Source organism: Perca flavescens, chromosome 5 (assembly GCF_004354835.1).
Source record: "Perca flavescens isolate YP-PL-M2 chromosome 5, PFLA_1.0, whole genome shotgun sequence".
Lineage (NCBI taxonomy): Eukaryota > Metazoa > Chordata > Actinopteri > Perciformes > Percidae > Perca > Perca flavescens.
Window position 1 is genome coordinate 15,333,929 of NC_041335.1, and position 20,627 is coordinate 15,354,555.

A 20,627-nucleotide genomic window follows, 5' to 3' on the forward strand; every position below is an offset into this window, starting at 1 on the left:
GTCACTATGTCTAATTGTACTTAAAAATCCAGCAGAACCTAATGTGCAAATGCCAGACTGTGTTCTGCAAAAGAAATCGAGTATGTCTAACTTTCAGATACAAACATAGCAGTACAAAATAAAATATAAATTCCAGATATAGTGGTGGAAAACTACAAAGTATGACAAAATGGTAACAACGACAATTAGAGCTGCTTATGCCAATGTACAAGTTTGCAACCTCCCACTCACTAAAAAAGAACTATGGCTCTTACATTACCTGAAAGAGTCATCAAAACAGTGTAAGTTATCAATCAATCAGTTTTTTTAACCAGAAATCGTACGAGGTACAATTCTAGTGAGATGGTATCCCATCAGCTCAGCTAACGTCAAAGCAGAATGTGCATTATTAGGATTTCATGTTAAATGTCAGTCAAATAAAAATACAATAATGACAACATTAATAATCATTGAATTAGCCTACTGCCATGCACTGTGATCATGGATGTTAAAATACAAACACTAAAAGCAGACTCTTTGTCGTTTCTGTTAGTTTTCTCTGACCACAGGTTTTAAGATTGCCTGCATACGATGCGTTTGAGTCTTTCTAAAGAGTTTCAGGTAGTTAGTTAAGCCTACATCACTGCAACCTGTTTTTATTATCTGTATATTGTGTGACTTGACTTACAGTTAATAACTTTATATGACTTTATAATGTCACAGTAACAAAGACTCTGAGGCTTTAGCCTCCCTTAACGGTCACCTCAGGGTAGAGACAGCCTACGGTGCTTGATCATCATTTAGCCTACCGATTGATACAGCCTAAAAGACAGCATGGTGTCAATAAACACATTCCGAGAGGCAGAACAACAAAAGAAGAAACTGGGAGACTGTATTATTTTCCTAACGTTACTCGTCGAAGTCATCGGTCAAAGTGTGCACTGCCCACTGCCAGTCAGACATATGATGCAGGTACTACTGATCAGTACTCAGACAGATCCATACTGTCCATAGACAGTACACAGTATGATCTGTCATGTTGTGTAGTGCGCTCAGAGTGCGCTGCGGCTCTTCCGGTTGCGTCGGTCCTAGTGAATGCTTGTAGTGGTCCTGTCTAATCCTATATAAAATGACAACATCTATGTCATTTCTAAGTCAAATTAGAAACGAGAAGGCACACAGACACGTTGAGTTTATTTTATAATCGTAGTTCGATTTTCATTTGTGAGACTGGGAATAATGAAATATACCGTATTTTACTCTTTGTGTGCAGGCATATCTGAAGATACCTTATTTCCCAGAGTTTTAGCGTGACCTCTACTGCAGTTGAAAATACTTGGGAGCGGAGGTTGAATCCATTGATTTTTGACGATGTAACCCATCTCTGCAAGGATACGGTGACACTTTGAATGAGAAACCCCTTCATTGTGTGCATACCCATCGCAAGAAGGGCTTATGTGCTCCTCGCCGCTTGATTTCCGACTCGGGGTGCTCAGTGTTGTTGGGGTAGAGTCCGTTTCAGCTGCACTGCATCAACATGGTGAGTGTGACAGCAGCGAGCACCTGAACGCAACGCTTTCTCTCATTTGTCGCACTTCATTGATAGAGGATTAGTTGTTAATATCAGTTTTCATGCGGACATCTACTACGACGTTGTTGACCGATTTATGTTCTCAGCCAATTGGTTATTGTGATTGCATTGTAACGTTAGCTTAGCTTGCTAGCCACAGCAGGTTCTTGTAGCCAGCCGGCTAGTGAGTGTATAACGTTAGCTCTTTAGCTAGCGTTAGGATAACGTTACTGTTTTAAGTGGTATTCACTCACATACAGTGTTTGGCAGTACTGACGTTAGCTAGCGTTGCAGGGTAAAGTGAGAGGTTAAAGATAAGTTCTGTGTACAAGTATGATTCATACCAACAAGCAGTAAGTTAAGCATGCCATTCAACTGGCAGCAGGATACCTTTGGGAAAAGTCAAGGTGTGTTGTTCACCTACCTGACCGGTGCAGTTTGACCTCAGGATGCCCTCAGAGGAAGTGTTAAGATCATTTGATGTAATGTATTTGTAATTTCACAAACATTGGTTGAGCACTGTCATAGTCAAATCTAATTTAATTTCAAGGGTTTTATAAAAACATCTCAGGAAATGGTTGCATCGTGAACTTACTGAGGGAAATTGATAGATGTTAACTGTGTGCACGTTTGGTTACCTTTTTGTATATATAATGCTAATCAAAGAATGGGCACAGTTGGTGTCTTGAATCTCAACACAACTGGCAAATAGGCCTGGGCAATATATCGTTGTTATATTGATATTGCGATTTGAGACTAGATATCGTCTTAGATTTTGGATATCGTAACATGGTAAGTGGTGTCTTTTCCTGGTTTTACAGGCTGCATTACAGTAAAGTGATGTAATTTTCTGAACTTACCAGACTGTTCTAACTGTTCTGTTATTTACCTTTACCCACTAAGTCATTAAATCATTTCTGGAGATTATTTATCAAGAATCTCATTGTGTAAATAACATTTTGTTAAAGCACCAATAGTCAACAATACAATATTGTCGCAATATCTACATCTAGGTATTTGGTCAAGAATATTGTGATATTTGATTTTATATCGCCCAGCCCTACTGGCAAACAACTCATTTTGACAATATCAACAGTAAGGTGGGGTGCTATTTAAAGGTCCCGTGGCATGAAAATTTCACTTTAGGACATTAACATTAATATGCGTTCCCCCAGCCTGCCTATGGTCCCCCAGTGGCTAGAAATGGCAATAGGTGTAAACCGAGGCCTGAGTATCCTGCTCTGCCTTTGAGTAAATGAAAGCTCAGATGGGCCGATCTGGAATCTGCTCCTTATGAGGTCATAAGGAGCAAGGTTACCTCCCCTTTCTCTGCTTTGCCCACCCAGAGAATTTGGCCCGGCCATGAGAGAGAGACATCATGGCTTTAAAAACAAGCAAAGTGGCAGTTGGTCAAGGCCACACCCCCACCCTCCACCTTGCCCCCACCCCTCTCTCCTCAATAGCTACAGACACAGAAATGGCACATACTACGGATTGCTCATTGTGGGACTGGCTCTAGTGGCTGTAATTCTGCACCAAGGCTGAATTTCGGGAAAGAGACTTCAGATACAGTATTAGGGGACCAATAAGGTCTATATAAAAGCATCCAAAGAGCACCATGTCATGGGACCTTTAACAATTTGGGGGAGCTCCAACACAATCAGGGAGTTTATTTTAGAGCATTATTTTATTTTGTTTGGATTAGTGGTATGACTATGTAGGTGAGTTGATTTTTATTCTTCTTCATATAATACAATCAGAATGTCCACAAACTGCTGATCTGTGACAACAGTTTGGACACAAGGACAATAGTTGCCAGGCAGGTACTCCTTCATGCTTCAAATCAAGCAGGTAGAACAATCAGATAAGGTCTGCACATTTCCATTTTGTTGTAGCACCACCAGGGTATACTGTAATACTAAGGAAGGGTAGGGAAGAACAACCTAAGCTACAGTATTTCACAGAAATGACAAACATCCAGGGTGTCATCTAGTCTCTTACTACAATACGATATTAGACCCATTTTAATTGATATAGCTTACAGTATGTCCAATCTCTAGCCACAGCTGCAATATTGCTATTCGAAAGTGTAGTCTGATTTTCAACACTCCAATAGTTGAACAGTTTACAGAGAAGGATTAAACACACCCATGAGTAGCCAAGATGAATGAAACCAGGGAAGCATCGGTCACTAAGGTGTTTTGCTGCTTCAAAGTTAGTTTTATGGACAAAATAGTAGTGAGGTGTTTGAGCTCTTACGGATGGTGGTTATCACTGCAGCTCCCACTCCCTACCCCCTACAGATTTCATTTGGTTGTTGTGGGAAAGGGGTCAAGCGGACTGGGAAAGATAAGAGAGTCCATGCTGGCTCAATTTCCCCCAGGCCTGAGATCCTAGCAGGGCCCCCACGGAGAATGGTCAGTATCCACCTTGGCCTATATAGCATGACCATTACTCACACGGAGAATGTCTTGAGTCAGAGAGATTGTGTTTGGTCACGCATCACATCATAGCGAGTATAATCGCCAAATTAATGGCACCCACTCTCCCCTCTGTGACTCCAGAAGAGGTATTGACTTTAGCTTTTGGAGCTTACTCCATGCTGAGTGACACTGGGGATCCCCATGACCAATCGAAAATCTAGGTCTAGTGTACAGTCCTGGCCTCATCACCTGTCCTGTCTAGGTGTCATTCACTTCCTCCTCCTACACCTACAGCAGTCTGATCCACACAAACTGAAAGATACATTTAGCCGCTTTAACTGACTTTATACTGTAGACGTCCGCTAAAACAAGAGCTGAACTTAGCTAATGTCAGCTATCAGAACTAACGTTAGACTTTACTTTCGGTTTGAGAGCTCCAGTTGAAGTCGGGAAAGCTGTTGCTGGAGATGTAATGTTACGGTAAAGCCAGAGGCTGACTGCGGTCAAGCCGTCAATATTTAAGTAAAGGCCCATTGAGAATGATCTGAAAGCTTAAGTAAACAGAAATCACAGTGTAATCAGTGTTTGTTATTATAATTATTGTGTGGTTCAGTAAGAAAAGAAAGACCCAGACATGAATATTGCCAATAACTAACAGCCATACAGTATTCTTTATGCTGCCCAAGAAAGGCCAAGCACCCTCTAGACTGACCCAGAGGACACATTTTCAGAATCTGCGTGTCAGCAGAGTGTGTATTATACTTTACGTATGTCTTAAAGGACCGACTATTCTCAAATTACCACCAAAGCGCACATTAGGCAACATGAAATTAACATTCTAAATTGTCCTTTTAGTGTGAATACGTAGCTCTAATGAGTAGAGTTGAGTTATGGCAGGCCGTTTTGTTTAGCCCAATATGATGATCATGTTGAGAAAACATAGACGGCTACAGGATTTATTTATTTTATTTTATGGGCTTTCGCAAGTGCAGATTGACTGGTACATGCCCAGGTGCTAGTACAGATATAAGACTGTAAAAGGTGTGTGTGTGTGTGTGTGTGTGTGTGTGTGTGTGTGTGTGTGTGTGTGTGTGTGTGTGTGTGTGTGTGTGTGTGTGTGTGTGTGTGTGTGTGTGTGTGTGTGTGTGTGTGTGTGTGTGTGTGTGTGTGTGTGTGTGTGTGTGTGTGTGTGTGTGTGTGTGTGTGTGTCAATGATCCCCACTGATTTCCAAAAAGATAGGCCACCCCACAGACCTTACCTACAGTGAAAGGATAAAAGCGCACCATGATGGGAATGATTCTGGCCTCTTAAGCCTAAGTGAATATTGATCTAAGTGTGCTGGGTTGATATTGAGCTCCTTATGTTGCTAAATCTTTGGGTACCTACCACGGGAGTGCTGGCTGTTCATTCTATTTGGGAAAATGGAGGCTGACATTGTGACAGATGTTGCAGACAGAGTATAATTTAGTAAACATTGTCTTTGCACCACTAAATTTACTCAAATTAGAGTAGTTGGTTAGTTCATATTTAAATCCTGTATAATGAAAATAGTGACCAATGCATTCATTGTATCGAGGTAGGCTTAATGTGGCAATTTATTGTCATTTTGTTTTTTGGTCACATTTAATGTGGTTGATCTTCTCTCTATAGGATAAGTTATTTCAAATTGCATCAACCATACCTATCATGATATTGTACAATTTCTGGAAATGGAATCATGAAACAGTTCATAGATAAAATAATACATGAATGTAATTTTCATCACTAATTTGTTGAATTAAACCTGCTAAAATACTATAAACTGTCTTACTCATTGACTCGCAACATTACCCACAATGGCCTAATGCAACCGGAGATATTAAAGGACTTTGGTAACAGTATAGAAAAATCTCTTCTGTTTGCCAAATCTCAATCACCACAAGGTGTGTGTCATCATGTCACAAGCCAATACTTAGTAATCACAGCAACCCCTAGCTGCAAATTATAGACTTGTTTCACTAATCATGCAAGAGGCGTCTTAAGGGAGTCCCAGGCAATTAAGCATACCATGCTGTTTACCATGATGTCACATGAGAGATGTTAGGGACATCTGGTAGTCAATCACATGATTCGTGTGAATCAAGGTCTGAATCATGTTAAGGCACTGGTGATATAAGTATGTTGGTAGCCTAAAAAATGTCACATTCTCTTTGTGGTTCATCAACTCTGGGGGCATTTAATTTGGAAATTGCCACATTAAACGCATATTGGCTTCAGGTAAAATAGAAAAAGAAGTGCTATGAGGAATCTCACATGGCCTGATTCATATTTTTGTTTTGACTGAATAATACATGTGTTTAACTCCTGGGTTCTATAGAGTGAACTGAAGGACATTCTGTGTTTGAGCTCTGGATCCTAATCAGGGTTGTGGAGCCTAATCTTTCAACAACTTTCCCTTCAACAGTATATACAAAGAAAACATGCTGTGGAGTTTAATGGAGAAGGGTTTACCATGTAGCGCATGCTTTGTTATTGGCTGCATAATTAATCAAACACCTCACCCAGAGGAAAGAGCCATGCAGACTTGCCAATCAAAAGCATTTCTCATCTTGGAACCATGAATGTGCTTAGGACATTCATTGCAATGCACGACTAGATTTTGTTTACAAAGTGGAACTTTTGGCATGATGGTCGAGCTATAGTAAACATCAGGGGTCATGGTCAGTACAAGTATTACAATATCCTTTTCTTGGGACCATCAAATGCCAAATTTCCTTGTCAAAACACCATCACCAACAACAACCTACCTCAACTCAGTCAAATAAGATCACAATCTTTCACCAATGAATCATCCTCAAACACTAAAGGCAGTGCTAAAGTTTGTTTAATACCACATATTTACAGTTTGTTGACGTTACTAGATGGTATATGAGAGACGCCACAAGCTGAGATTAGTTGTAGAATTTCTGTCTTCAAATTGCGTTTGAAGCACTTTCTAAGGTACAATTGGAAGAAAATTCTTCAGCCTTTAAGTCTATATAAACCTACTTGTACGTCAAATGTGTAAGTGCTTTATGGCATGTATAATTACTATTTGAATGTGAATTTAAACCTCCCATCCTATTTCCACAGGGTGTGATCGGTGTGCAGCTGGTGGTTACCATGGTAATGGCCAGTGTAATTCAGAAAATCATACCTCATTATTCCTTCGCAAGATGGCTACTCTGCAGTGGCAGGTAATGCAGAATCCTGTTGATGCGGTTTCAGATAGTTGCTGTTTCAGATAGTTTCTCTAAATGTTAGAATTTAATTTCTTCACTTGCCTCCTGAGAAGTTTAGTTCAAAACGAGTCCAGAACAACAGGAATCAAAATGTTTAGGCCGGCTACACACTGGCTGCGTCGCGTGAGCGTGGCGTTTCTGTTGCGTGGCGGCTGCGTGGCGTTTTCTATATCTTTACACACCAGAAACGTGTCTGACGCGGCGCTGCTGCTGCTAGCCTTGTCTGTACACATGTATGTTTCCCATTGATAAAATGAAATAGCATGTTAAACATAAATATATATACTGATTTGATTACAGCGAAGACAACGTAGGCAGTATTGATGGCAAAATAGGCTACAGAATATTTTGTTTTGTATTGACGTGCAATAATTGAAAATCGATAATTATTATTTATTTTTTTAATTACATTTATATTTACATTTATGTCAAAACCTAGAGACTTTCAAACATCGTGTCATATATTAATATGTATTTGTGTCAGAATGACATAAACATCTTTTCCTATTCTATTTTGCCTGGAAACGCTTTCAACAAAAAATAGGAAAATAGGCGTCAGTCCTATTTCTAGCATGCACGTGTTTTCTGCGCGGAGACGTGCGTTTCACGCAGGCAAGCTCACGTGTGCAAGCTCTAACCTGTTAACATGGGAGCCGAAATATAAACGGACACGCCACGCAGCCAGTGTGTAGCCGGCCTTACTCAAACAGCAGAGTGCTCAAAAGGGTTTGGATAGGAGAAGAAAAAGAATCATTAAATCATACTGCAAAGACTAAAGACCATCAAAATATTGGGATGACCCGAGAGGACGGTGCATTTAAATGAAAGCACCCGCCTCCTTTCCTCTAATTAGTGCCACATATGTTTTCTAGTAAACAACTTCTTGGAACACATTTTAATAATTTATAATTTTTTCTTTTCAGTGCGGTGTTGAAAATGTTTTCGAAAACTTTTGGCCTAAGCAGAAGTCCTCGAGCGTCCCTCCAGAATATTTGTTCCATAATAAATAAATAAATGTACAAGGGGAAAACGAGCTGTGCTCTTTCCATCCTCCTCTACCACGCAGAGTGCTTCTTAAGATACTCTGACAAGAGGGCTTCCAAACAAAGTTAAGGAGGGTGCCGGAAATGTTCGTCTTCAAATGGATGCTGTTAAATTAGCTCCTATTTCAAGCTCAGTCCTTAAGCACAGATAACATTGCTGTTGTAAAGCCTCTCACAAGTTGTGAAGCACTTTGTGATTTTTATCTGTGAAATGTGCTATACAAATAAAACTTACTTACAAGTGCTTATTTAGATATATCCAAGGTGTGTGTGTGTGTGTGTGTGTGTGTGTGTGTGTGTGTGTGTGTGTGTGTGTGTGTGTGTGTGTGTGTGTGTGTGTGTGTGTGTGTGTGTGTGTGTGTGTGTGTGTGTGTGTGTGTGTGTGTGTGTGTGTGTGTGTGTGTGTGTGTGTGTGTCAAATGTAGGCTTTGAGTCATGTTCATAGAATCAAGACTGGATGTCACTGCTTTCAGAGAATGTTTCAATGGGATTGTTTTTTTTTATATTATTGGTTTAAGGTGTGATGTAAAAGCAATTTAAGTAAGTGTATTCCCCAAGTGAACAGACAAGTGATTATGAAATGTCTCTTGTTTAAGTTCAAATCACTTTACCTACCATTTCCATACTTCAGAATCAATATGATAACTATGTTTACATTGTATGTTTCAATAATTGCATAGTAAGACAACAAATATAGCTTCAGTGTTTATTTTGTTTTGAAATATCTGCTTTATCGTGTCCTCTTTTGATTCTTTCCTTCTCTGACCATGTCTGAGCCTGATTCCACATGTCTCTCCTTTTCTTTGTTCACAGTCTGCGGTGGTATCAGCACCCTACGGAAGATGAGTTGAGGAGCTTAGCTGGGAAACAAAAAGGACAGAAGAAGAAAGACAGGTAGGTAGAGTGGGGGGGCTGGAATGAAGAAGGGCTATTGTTTGGGGGTTGGGGAAATGCAGTGGCACAGAGGAGGTACGAAAGGCACCCCTTTCATCAGAGAGGAAAGAAAAGATGAGAAGCAGACATTTGAGATGGATGGAGACCACAGGCATGTCGGCAAACCGATGAAGCCGATGTGTTTATTTGGCTCATTTAAAGCCTGTTTGAAGTAAGGAGACAGAAGTCTGTTTTTGTTGTTTTGTTCCTTTATGGCTCTTCATCAAGGCTCAGAGCGACTGGGCTTAGAAGTGGCCCCGTCTAGTGGATGTGAGAAAAATTGGTCCTGTTTTTTTTCTTTCTTTTTTTTCTTTTGGAGCCATTACTATTAGGCTATTTTAGGGGATGACACTTTAAAAAGGATTGCATCTCCTCTGAAATCAAAGTTTCCCAAACAGCATTATGTCTTCAAAGTGGTCATATGTCAAGCTTTGATTCTGGAAGATGAGTTTCCATCAAGACTACTTTGCAATTCAAAAAAAAAAAAAAATACTATTCAACTTTTTGGGCTGCAGGTGGAAGTTGAACCATATGTTGAACACACAAATTAAGTGCCGTTTTCCTTTGTGGTCTCCTTTTCAATGTGAATTTAAATTGAAGTTGCAACTGAAAGTTAATCCTTACTGTTCCTCACGGTGTCCCAGCTCCTAACTTAGGCAGTTGTAGCGCAGTCCTTTCTCTGACCCTGTGTGAGGCAGGTCAAGGCTCTCTAGCACCACATGTTCAGTAATCCCTTAAAGAAAAAGATGGACCACTGTCCTTTTGCCAGCTCGTGCCATGCAGCTCCGTTCCCTTTTAACTGTCTGACTCCCTCAGTCAGGGGTCAAGCTGAGCCCCTTTTTTTCCCGTCAGGTGCCTCACAAATGAAATCTGTCCAGGGCATGTTTGGCCCTAGAGTCTTACAGTGGTATTGTCCTGTGAATCCAGCGCACACACAGGGCTGAACAAACAAAGCCCAGAACTAATGAGGCCCACCAGACAGCTCTTCAAGCCTAAAGAACTGCTCTTTATTTGCCTGCTGTTAGCGATTTAGCACTGCCTATGTATTGCCCTCCCCCCCCTTGTCATGGGAGTAGTCCAGTAGTATTAGTAGTAACAAAAGTAACTAGACCTCTGCCAACTATTACATTTGGATGACTCCACTAAAATGATCTCCACTATCTTTCAGCATAGTCATGTGTTTTATAGTTTGTATCTCTTCCCAGGGTAAAAAAAAAATGTTAATGGTCTATAACTCTGTTTACTTGCATTTTTCAGTTGCTTGTTTCTGTTATCCTGACCCTAGTTGTTGTTTTGCTGCTCTCTCTTCTTTGCCCTAGGAAGTACAATGGTCACATAGACAATAAGCCACTAACCGTTCCCAAGGACATAGACTTACAGCTGGAGACGAAATGCATCACAGAAGTCGACACATTAGGTATATATCTAAACGAACACACGTCTAATAAAGAGCATTTAACAGTATCTTTCAATCACACACTCTTAACGTTTGCATATACTGTGCTGTGCGTGTTTTATTATTGAATATGTAGGTACAAATATACTCTCTATGCCCCCAGCGTTGCACTACTTCCCAGAGTTCCAGTGGCTGGTGGATTTCACGGTAGCGGCAACTGTGGTCTATCTGATAACGGAACTCTACTACAGTGTGGCTCAGCCCTCGGGAGAGATGAACATCAGTGTGGTGTGGTGCCTGCTAGTACTCGCTTTTGTCATGTATCCTTACATCAGACACGTTCTACATCTTTTTTTTTTTTTATGAGAATGTCAAATCTCATCCGTGTTTTGGTGTAAACTGTTTTTTAAATTGATAACACAACATTTATGCTGTACGTTATGTAGGTGGGTTAACCTTTGAGGTTCCAGCTGAACAAACCTGTTTTCATTGGACTCTCCTCTGCACTCACACATTTTTCATTATTTTCACTTTCACTTTCATCCTATATATGTCATAGGTTAACATCTCTTTGTCTATAAGAGAGCAAATTACAGCTTGATTGTGTGGATGCAGCAGTGGCAGAGAGAGACTATAAAATGACTGGCAAAGCTCCTACTGGCCTGAGCGCCAGGACCTTTATCCTCCACAGCTACCTGCTATTTTGCTATGCTGAATGATGTTTAAATGATATGCATTATCTTTGCCACCAACCACAGGGATCAATCTTTCCAGTGCTCTTGGTCGTCAGTGCAGCGCGGTCAGATGGTGTGTCATTTCCTGCCTACGTCGGAGATTGGAGGCCCAATTTTCACAGCCCAACAAACTGATATGCTTGGGGGGGAAAAGGACAGACTGCGGACTAGATGAAATGGCACTATGAAGATTTGGGAATATGTTGGCTCAATATAAGTGTTAATGGGACACTTGATTTCAGTTTTCCTATTTCAGCGCTGATGATATGTTTAAGGCTCTTGCCAGCTCTACTGCCTTAACCTTCACTGATTACCCTGGAGCAGCATGCTGTTGCTCTTCAAGTATCTGCATGTAATGATAGCTTGCATTTCCCCTTGTTTACTGAAATGTATAAATGTGACTACATACCCTCACCTTTGGCCAATGTTGACAGACTAACCCTGTGGTATATTAATTGTAGTCCACCACATGATAGCTTAAACGTCTCTTTTCAAAATCATGCTGGCTCGAACTTGTCTGGTTAGTGTTTTATATAGTCTATATCCTTGACTTATCACTTCCGGGATGCATGCATTTTCACTGATGTCCGTTTCCATCCGCTTTCTTTGTTGGTATTTTAAACTCCGTTGGATTTATTAGGACTATGGTAACCTGTTCCTCATATCTCTGCATGATAAATTGAGAGATAACTAGTCTCTGCCCAATCAGAGTTTTCTCTCGCACGACTATTTTGCAAGCGGCTCCGTGCGGAGCTTAGCAACGCCCATGACGATTGTGATTGGTTTAAAGAAATGGCAATAAACCAGAGCATGTTTTTCTCCCATCCCAGCTGTGTGGACTAGCTCTGCAGCGTGTGGATGGTCTGGCAAAGCGTGACTAGTGTTTATACAGCTGTCTTCACAGTACTGAATATAAGGGGGGGGGGAGACTCCACTGCATTTAATACATTTAATATAAAATGGACTAAAAGGGAGTGAAAGTTTTGGCATGCTGTCACCTGAAGTGTCGCAGAAACTGAGACTTATATCTCCTTGGCAAACAGAGTTTGCTTTAGAAAAATGCTTACCTTAGCTTACTGGTCAAGGTCAATGGGAACACACTTAAATACTATTCTATCCTCATGACACTCATTGATGCCAAAGACCCTCACATACCCACACGTGATTGGGAAGCAGGGTTTGTGTGGCATTAAGGGGTCAAGGGTTGGCCCTTGACCCCTTTGTACCTTTGTACAGTACTTGTGTAAAGGTGTGGTGAATAGCTATATTCTAAGAAGGTGTATTGGTTGATTGCTAAGACATATTTCTGTTCCCCTTGAACCTGTACAAAGCATTGCCAATATAGCTACAAAGCAGTTCAGATTTGCTTTATGTGCCAGTGGGCTGCTGGAGATGTTTTTCCTTGACTCTGTCCCCACAGCAAGACCCTTTTCTCTCTAACGGCCCACTATTTCAAGCTGGAGGAAGGAGGGGAACGTTCACTCTGCATTACTTTTGCTTTCTTCTTTTTTGTCAAAGCCATGGCCATTCTCATTGTCACTGAAAACTACCTGGAGTTCGGTCTGGAGACAGGCGAGTGCTTCAAAATGCTTTTCTTTCACAAATCACCCTGTTGGTAACAACCAAATGTTATTACTTTTGGCCCCAGTGAGTCACTCTGAAACATTTTTTCATTTCTAGGTTTTGCAAACTTCTCTGACAGTGCTCTACAGTTTCTGGAGCACCAGGGCTTAGAGTCCCAGTAAGTATCAGTATTCTCAACGTATCATTTTTGTTTTCTCAGCCTTCATGAATTCTTTATGACGAATGACGATAAAACTACAGTAGTATCTCACTATGTGTTTTCTCTTTCACAGGGGTCCCATATCTAAACTCACCTTCAAGCTGATCCTGGCCCTGCTCTGCTCCCTGATTGGAGCATTTCTAACTTTCCCCGGTCTACGATTGGCCCAGATGCACCTAGATGCACTCAATCTGACCACAGCCAAATTTACACAGTGAGTCCACTGCAGGAATTGTCTTCATTTCTGGGTCCACTCTTGTATTTTTCATTTAATACATTTGATGTCTTCCTTATCCTTAATAATAAGGGCAGAAACGGTGCAAATTCAAGGAAATCTTTGTTGAAATGCTACCTTTTAAATCCATTCCTGGTCAGGAAAAAAAAAGTGCTTTATTTTATTTTTTTACTTTTGCTAGCTGCACAGCTGCTTTAGTGGCCCTTTTCTAGGCTCAGCCTTTAGTGTGTGTGGTCCAAATGTTTATCCTCACTCATTTTCCGTGGTATTTTTGGATGAAAACATATAACTTTCATTTCATCTCACACAAATGAATTAATTGTTCACTGGAATATACATGTTTCTGATGATTATGGAAACCGCTTTAGGATAGTCTTATATGGAAAAGCTGGTCTCGGCTTCATTAATACACAATGTGCTCAAATTGGCCACTAACAGTGCCCAAGTACCTGACTGCCCTATCTTGGAGTACCAAGAAGCCAAATATAGTGCAGTTGTTGTACGTGTCTCCCACTATTCAGAGTGTGTCAGATACGAGAGAGCACCCTGTGAGTCAGATGGAGACTTCATCAGTTGGGGCAGATTTCTATTTCAGAACTCACTAGGTGGCATGTCTATGACCATGATAGGGGGTGCAGAGCACGGAGCACGTCGCATCTAGATAATCCACTTTGGCATAGCAGACTTTCCAAAATGGCCTCCTCTTCCATCCCCCCCTCTTAACTGTCATGAGCTTACATCCTCAGACGCTGTCACTAGCAGGGATTATCTCCCAAGCCCTTCAAAATCTGTGGCTTGGTTATCTTCTCACCCCTCTCGTGGAAAGTTGCATTGATAGCATGGACCTTTAGTTGTCATTATGTTAACTTCAAATTGAGATTAAAAAGCAAAAGATTTCAGTGAGTTGGTTGCTTTATTTTTCTCAAACGCATGGGAGTCATTCCTGATGGTTTTCAGCAAGCATATTCTTTGGATTTCCTTCAGCGCTCAAATATTTCTGTAATTATCAGAAGTAGAGATGTTACGATACCGATACCAGTATTGGTATCGGCTCCGATACTGCCTAAAACGCTGGTATTGGGAAGTACTGGAGTTTATACACCGATCCGATATCATGTAATAAAGCAATAAAGAAAATCTAAGTTAAAGTAGATTATTTATGTTCTTCTTCCGTTATAACTGACGGTCAAACTGGACAATAAAAGAAAGTTCTGTGGCGTTCATTGTTTGTGTTTGTTCATGTTTCACAAAGCTAGAAATAATATCTCATCCATACAGGGATAGTAGTATACAGCTGTTAAAATATAATAAAATATATGACACACTGGTATCGGATCGGTACTCGTATCGGGCGATACACATGTTCAGGTATCGGAATCGGTATCGGGAAGCAAAAAATGGTATCGGGCCATCTCTAATCAGAAGTCTTCTGAGACGCTTGCTGTAGAGGAGGACAAGTTGTTGGATGTTTTTTAGCGTCTAGCATTATTATTGGTCTAACTGGGTATCTTCTCCTTGCCCTCCCTTTTTCTATAGGACTCTGCTTCATGTCAACTTCCTCTCCCCTCTTATCATGGTCCTGTTGTGGGTGAAGCCCATTACCAAGGACTACCTAATGAACCCCACTCTGGAGAAGGAGAATGTGCCTTTGTAAGTTAAAGGAATTATCTTGTTCCAACAATCCATGAAATGTCTGATCCAGATGTACACAACACTGCAAGTTCACTTGTACACCCTGCATTTGATTTCATTAATCACATTTCTCCTACTTATGAATATACATGTATGTTCTGCGTGCCATGACTGGACACATTCTTATGTATATATGTAGCCATAGTCAGAAGCAAACTAATTTGATAAGAAGACATTTAACATTTGTAAACTTCAAGTTACGTAAAAGTTTCCAATCATATTATTTGCCAATAGTTGTAATAATTGAGCAGGGATAATGAGCTCAATGGTAAAATGTTTTGTAGCTCATGTATGAGATTGCCTTAACATTTCTTGCAAACGAGTGTGCTAAAGGTTTACTGTTGATTGATCGGCACCTGGTAGCCAAGCCAGTTGGACTCCCTTGATATCTAGCAAGCTAATTACCTGCCATTCAAACAAGAGGGATAGAACAACATTGGCAAGCTGTGAAAATAAAAAGTATTTTGGCTTTTGTGCAGGAAAATGGATGTTAATAATGCAAACGGCAGTTATGAAAATGGGATTTACAACAGTTCAATGAGACAAGCAATGTATTCAGCTTTTAGATGAAGTGACAATACACACATTGTCTACTTGGGTTCAAATTAGACTGTAAACAAATGTAGTCATACCTCAAGGAAAGCTCTTTATTGTGTCTCTAACTGCTGTCATTTGTTAGCAGGTTATTCATTCTAAGATAAGCTCTTTCATTTGTTACAAGTTTGAATTCTGTCACGTGTCAACTTCTTTCTGCTGTGATACCATCCAGGTCAAACATGATAAAGCCTGATTTCATGTTACAGTAACCCCTTTTCACCTTTTTATCTCTCACCTCTTTTACTTTTCCTTCGGAGTTGTTTATGACTCCTTTGCTCTTACTATCTTTCCTTCTCATCGTCGCTGCTTAACATCCAAATGATATAGCAGATACATGATGCATTGAGTTCAGGTCATCCCTTCATCATGTGTCCCGTCTTACTCACTCCTGTCTTTCCTATTAATATCAGGATGACTGAGGATACGTACGATACGCTGCGGTTATGGGCCATCATACTGATGTGTATACTCCGGCTCGCTATGATGAGACATCATTTGCAGGCCTACCTCAACCTGGCCCAGAAGGGCGTGGACCAGATGAAGAAGGAAGCGGGGCGGATAAGTACCGTTGACCTGCAGAAGATGGTGAATAAGAGGATGGATTATTTATTTATTATATATATAATCCTTATTTTACCCTTCTTTAATTCTGCATCAATTTAGAAATACGAAATGATAAATGTATACCATTTAACCCGTGGCGTACTGTTGGAAGGGATTAAGAGGCAGAGCAGTGCTATGATTCAAAGTAAATGCTTAGATGGAGTCACTTTGCAGGTTTTCGCAGAGGTGGAGAAATTTAGTAGTAAGCCAATTTCCCTTTTTAAAAGCAAATATATAGGCACATTTAGGACCCTGTCTTTGTGAATTAAGGAACAGAGCACAAAACTCAGTCATCCATCTACAGGAAATGCATTATGCAGGAGGCACGCAGCCCACATGTGGTGCTCTTGGAAATTGGATACATTATCAGTGAGTGTGTTTGGGACTGGCATCAGTTGTGGCCAAACATCAGTTCCTCCTCCCGACATGTACTGACCATACACCGGCCAGTGCAGACGAGCATACCCTGTCTTACAACTCGTATTCATGTTCACAATGTGCAAAGAGTCAAATATTATACATAAAAGTCCAAATTAGAATATATGGCGCTGCAAATACAGGTGTGCTGTCAAGAGTGTCTGTTTAGTTGAATTTCATTTCTTGACTTAGTGAAAGAGTGGTGGTCTACAACAGACTGTGAGAGAAAATGTCTGGCAAAGTTTCTGTCATTTAAAAATGCCATTTTCCAATAAGATATAACATTATTAAAACTGATATTGGCCAGTAGTCCGAGATCCGTGTAATGCTGCATCCCTACATTTGATGATGTTTGAGGAGAAACAAAAAGCAGCTACGGTATGTGTTTGGTGTTAAACCTCCAGGTCTTGCACCGTACTTTGTTAAACGGTATGTGTAAAACCCTATAGTAATGCCATTCTTCCTCTCTTATTTCACCCAGGTTGCACGTGTTTTTTACTACTTGTGTGTAATCGCCCTACAGTATGTGGCACCACTGGTGATGCTGCTGCACACAACTTTGCTGCTAAAAACCTTAGGTGAGTCATGCACTGCTTGATGATTTTCCAGTTTACAACATCTCTTTGCCTTTCCATAAATCCCAACGGTTTTCCTCCATTGTCTTATTTATTACAGGTGGACACTCCTGGTGGGTCTATCCTGAAGAAGACCTGCCTTGCGTCTATGAAATGAACTCTGACTCTGTGATGGGGGCGGCACCATTAGCAGCCCCAACACCCGCTTCAGTGGTAGAAACAGGAGCCCGGGCGTCAGTAGCCCAGCTGTCAGTGGCCCTGGGAGGCCTGCGGACTGTCTTCAGCCCCATGCTTTTCCGGGGCCTCTTCTCCTTCTTTACTTGGTGGATTGCTGCATGCCTCTTCTCCACCTCACTCTTTGGCCTCTTTTACCATCAGTATCTCATGGCAGCATAGCATCACCAACCCCACAGTGGCAGCCAGACTCCCACAGGGCTGCCGCGTGTTTTCGGTCTGATCAGAAAGGACTGAGTGGGGGGCAACAGAGGCATATTGATGACTCTGCTCCACGACTCCTCCTTCCCTCCCTCCCTTCCTTTTGACCAACTCGACAACGACTGACCATATCATCAGAGCTCCTGGTTACTTCCAGTGCTTCCTCCACAGATGAGTCTGTGAACTCTTGTCATTGTTTTTACTACAACGATCACTACCTTTTTTTGAATTTTAAAAAGCAGGATTTATAAAGCTTAATAACAGACTAAAGAAGAATATTATTCGGTGTCTGTGGTGTATTGGCAGAGTAATGCTAAATTGGTCTAGTTTGCTGTGTGAAATTTGGCTGAAATTAGGTAAAATAATGTACCTCAGATGCTGATTGCAATTCATTTTACGTGTTGAAATGTGGTGTGGCAGTTCCACCAGTGTTAAGGGAGAGTTTAATTAATGTTGTTCATATTTGTTTTTCACAACTGATAATGAGTGAACTTGTAATGAGTTTGATCCATCAACATCTTCAGAACCATGATGTCTTTTAACTTTGGAAAGTCCTAAATGCAGCCTCCTATAGCTTTGTGCATGTACTGAAGTGCACAGAGTCGATTTCAGTCCGTTATCATCCCATTTAAATCCTTTTATTTTCAGTGGTCACCGATGTTTCTTTAAGCTAGTATTGGCAAAGAATAACATTGCAGAGTTATCCAGGAACCACTACGGGAGGTACACTGCGTGACTTGGTGCAGTTTGGTTCGTACTTACGTGCACATTAGGAGTCATGCAACCATCTATATTCCAGTCTGTATCACAGTCCATGATGGGGCTAATTTTCCACAGTGATACATTGTAAAGAAGCTACATTTAGGTGAAAAAAACATAATTGAATCTGGAGATGTCCTTGGAGGCTAATGTATGATTAGCCTAAAATCACCTTTTTATGCTTTCCTCGTGTTTTCGTACATTTTGGGGAAACTGATAACTGACATATTTGTGTCCCATGTGCGTCTTTTGATCAACATTTGTTTTTAAGAAAAATTGCCTGTTTACTCACATGTCTATAATCCATTGCCACGGACCACAAAAGTGTCTAAAATAGTCTTAAAAAGTCTCTGTCTGTAGGAGGGGGAGGGGCAGCCTATTTCCAGAATGGCTGTCAGCTAAACGGGGTCTGAGGGTGGACAACTGAAGAAAAGCTGTACCTGAAGAGGAGATGTTAAACTCATGGGGAGACATCTCATTGACTTGAAGTTGATGTATTTAAAATGTTTATTTGGCGTCGTGACCTCCCTGGTTTTAACTGAGCCATTTTAGAAACTATGAGAGAATTTGAAGCTCTTTTTTTCTGAGCAGCAGTGATGATTTAAAGGGAGGACAGCACTGGGGGCTCAGTCAAGATATGTGCTTGTGTCTGTGTGTCTGTCTGCATGTATAGGATCTCTGCTGTAGGTCAGCTGTAATCCGAAAGGGCATTGTGATCAAGAGGAGATGATGTCACCTACTGTTGATAAGCTACCGCCTTTATGTTCTGCTTTCTTTCTTTATTACTTTTACCCATCCATTGCTTTTTAACTCATCTGAGAACAAACATTTGTTTTTGTTTTTTTCTAATGGATCAAATTGTGAATTTGTAAAAGTTTAGATTTTTAAAATGGTGCCAATTGAGTCTGTTTCCCTGTCCCAATGGCTATAGATTTGGTGTCTGCTAGTGTTTGGAACTATAACTGGACTACATCTCTGTGGCCTTCTTTTTTCTGTAATTCCATCTTCATAAGGAGGGAGTCCCAAGCCCTGGTTCACAACAATACTTAACGGAATTAACTGTCTTTGCATACTGTTGTACTGCATACTCTTTGGTGGTTAAATGTATGCACAGTCATTGTGCTAGATTATACACCGGGCCAAAATGATTGTCCAGTCCATTCAGGAATGTAGGGTACGTGGTGCCAGATAAATTACAGAATACACAATCTTGTGTTTCTCTGGCATTTTTATTTCATTATTATATTATACAGCTGTACTTGGGGTACTACAAAATCAAACCGCATCATATCACATTTTTTAGCTCCCGATGTCGAAAGTCTTAGCTTCAGTTTTGGTTTTAAATGATGGGGAATATGCACATAATGAATGTATCTATCCTGCCTAATTTCTAAATTGTTTTCATGAGAATGATTTGTATGGTGAGTTAATTTAACACCCCCTGCCCTTCCTGAACTCTTTACTTGTCTACTACCATCTGTAAAATGTACCTTTCAAACTAAATCTAATTTGTCCTAATGACTATTTGTATTGATCAATTTATCTTTGTTTTTGTATTTATAACACATGTCGAGGCCTGTAAACATTTCTAATTTTAACAGCAAACACTTTATTTTGTTATTGGAAAGTGTGATGGCTTAAATCAGTTTTGAAGACGTGTTTGACAAATCCTTTACAGATTAACCTTTTTTAATGGTCTGGTCCGTTAAGAAGTAGCTGGGATACTTTCAGAATTCAGTGACCTGATGAGGCAATGTTTCTTCTTTGTTACCACTGAAAGTGTTTATTATTCATTGTTGAGTTCACAAAGTAAATCACATTGTTCTTTCATGTATTTATTTCTTCTTTAGATTTTGTCTTAAATAAATTATGTTCTTTACTATGTCCTTTTTTTGTTTCATCTTTTGCGCTCACTTCATATATGCCTTAGCATCACAACAGGGAGATGGGAAATTGTTCTAAACTACGGGTGAATTCAAAGCAAATATCTATAAGCAGTTGTTTTTTAATGTTGAAAGAACCGCTCATAATTGGGTCAGCTTACAGTGTAAAGAGGTAGAAGTCTCGGATGGATTTATTGGTCAAAGTCTGCAAATACGGCAGAGAAACCAGAGTTTGGATATTTAATATATCCATATTTACTTGAATTTGTGATGAATTTTGTAAGCCAATAAATTGAAAAAAAAAAATGA

At 40.4% G+C, this 20,627-nt stretch overlaps 1 protein-coding gene across 1 annotated transcript; it reads left to right on the forward strand.

Moving 5' to 3' along the window:
* Positions 1–1,282: 1,282 nt before the first annotated feature.
* On the forward strand, positions 1,283–20,319 carry tmem161b (transmembrane protein 161B). Its single transcript, XM_028578961.1, has 12 exons — positions 1,283–1,519; positions 7,085–7,188; positions 9,090–9,170; positions 10,529–10,626; positions 10,769–10,925; positions 12,760–12,911; positions 13,020–13,080; positions 13,196–13,336; positions 14,894–15,007; positions 16,057–16,231; positions 17,148–17,244; positions 17,342–20,319. Exons 1-12 carry the CDS (start codon positions 1,517–1,519, stop codon positions 17,635–17,637), a joined length of 1,479 nt encoding a protein of 492 aa, XP_028434762.1. The 5' UTR covers positions 1,283–1,516; the 3' UTR covers positions 17,638–20,319.
* Positions 20,320–20,627: the final 308 nt, after the last annotated feature.

Coding starts and splice junctions, on each gene's coding strand:
- tmem161b (XM_028578961.1), top strand. Junction 9,171..10,528: donor GGACAGAAGAAGAAAGACAG/GTAGGTAGAGTG, acceptor TCTTTGCCCTAG/GAAGTACAATGGTCACATAG. Junction 10,926..12,759: donor CTAGTACTCGCTTTTGTCAT/GTATCCTTACAT, acceptor CTGTCCCCACAG/CAAGACCCTTTTCTCTCTAA.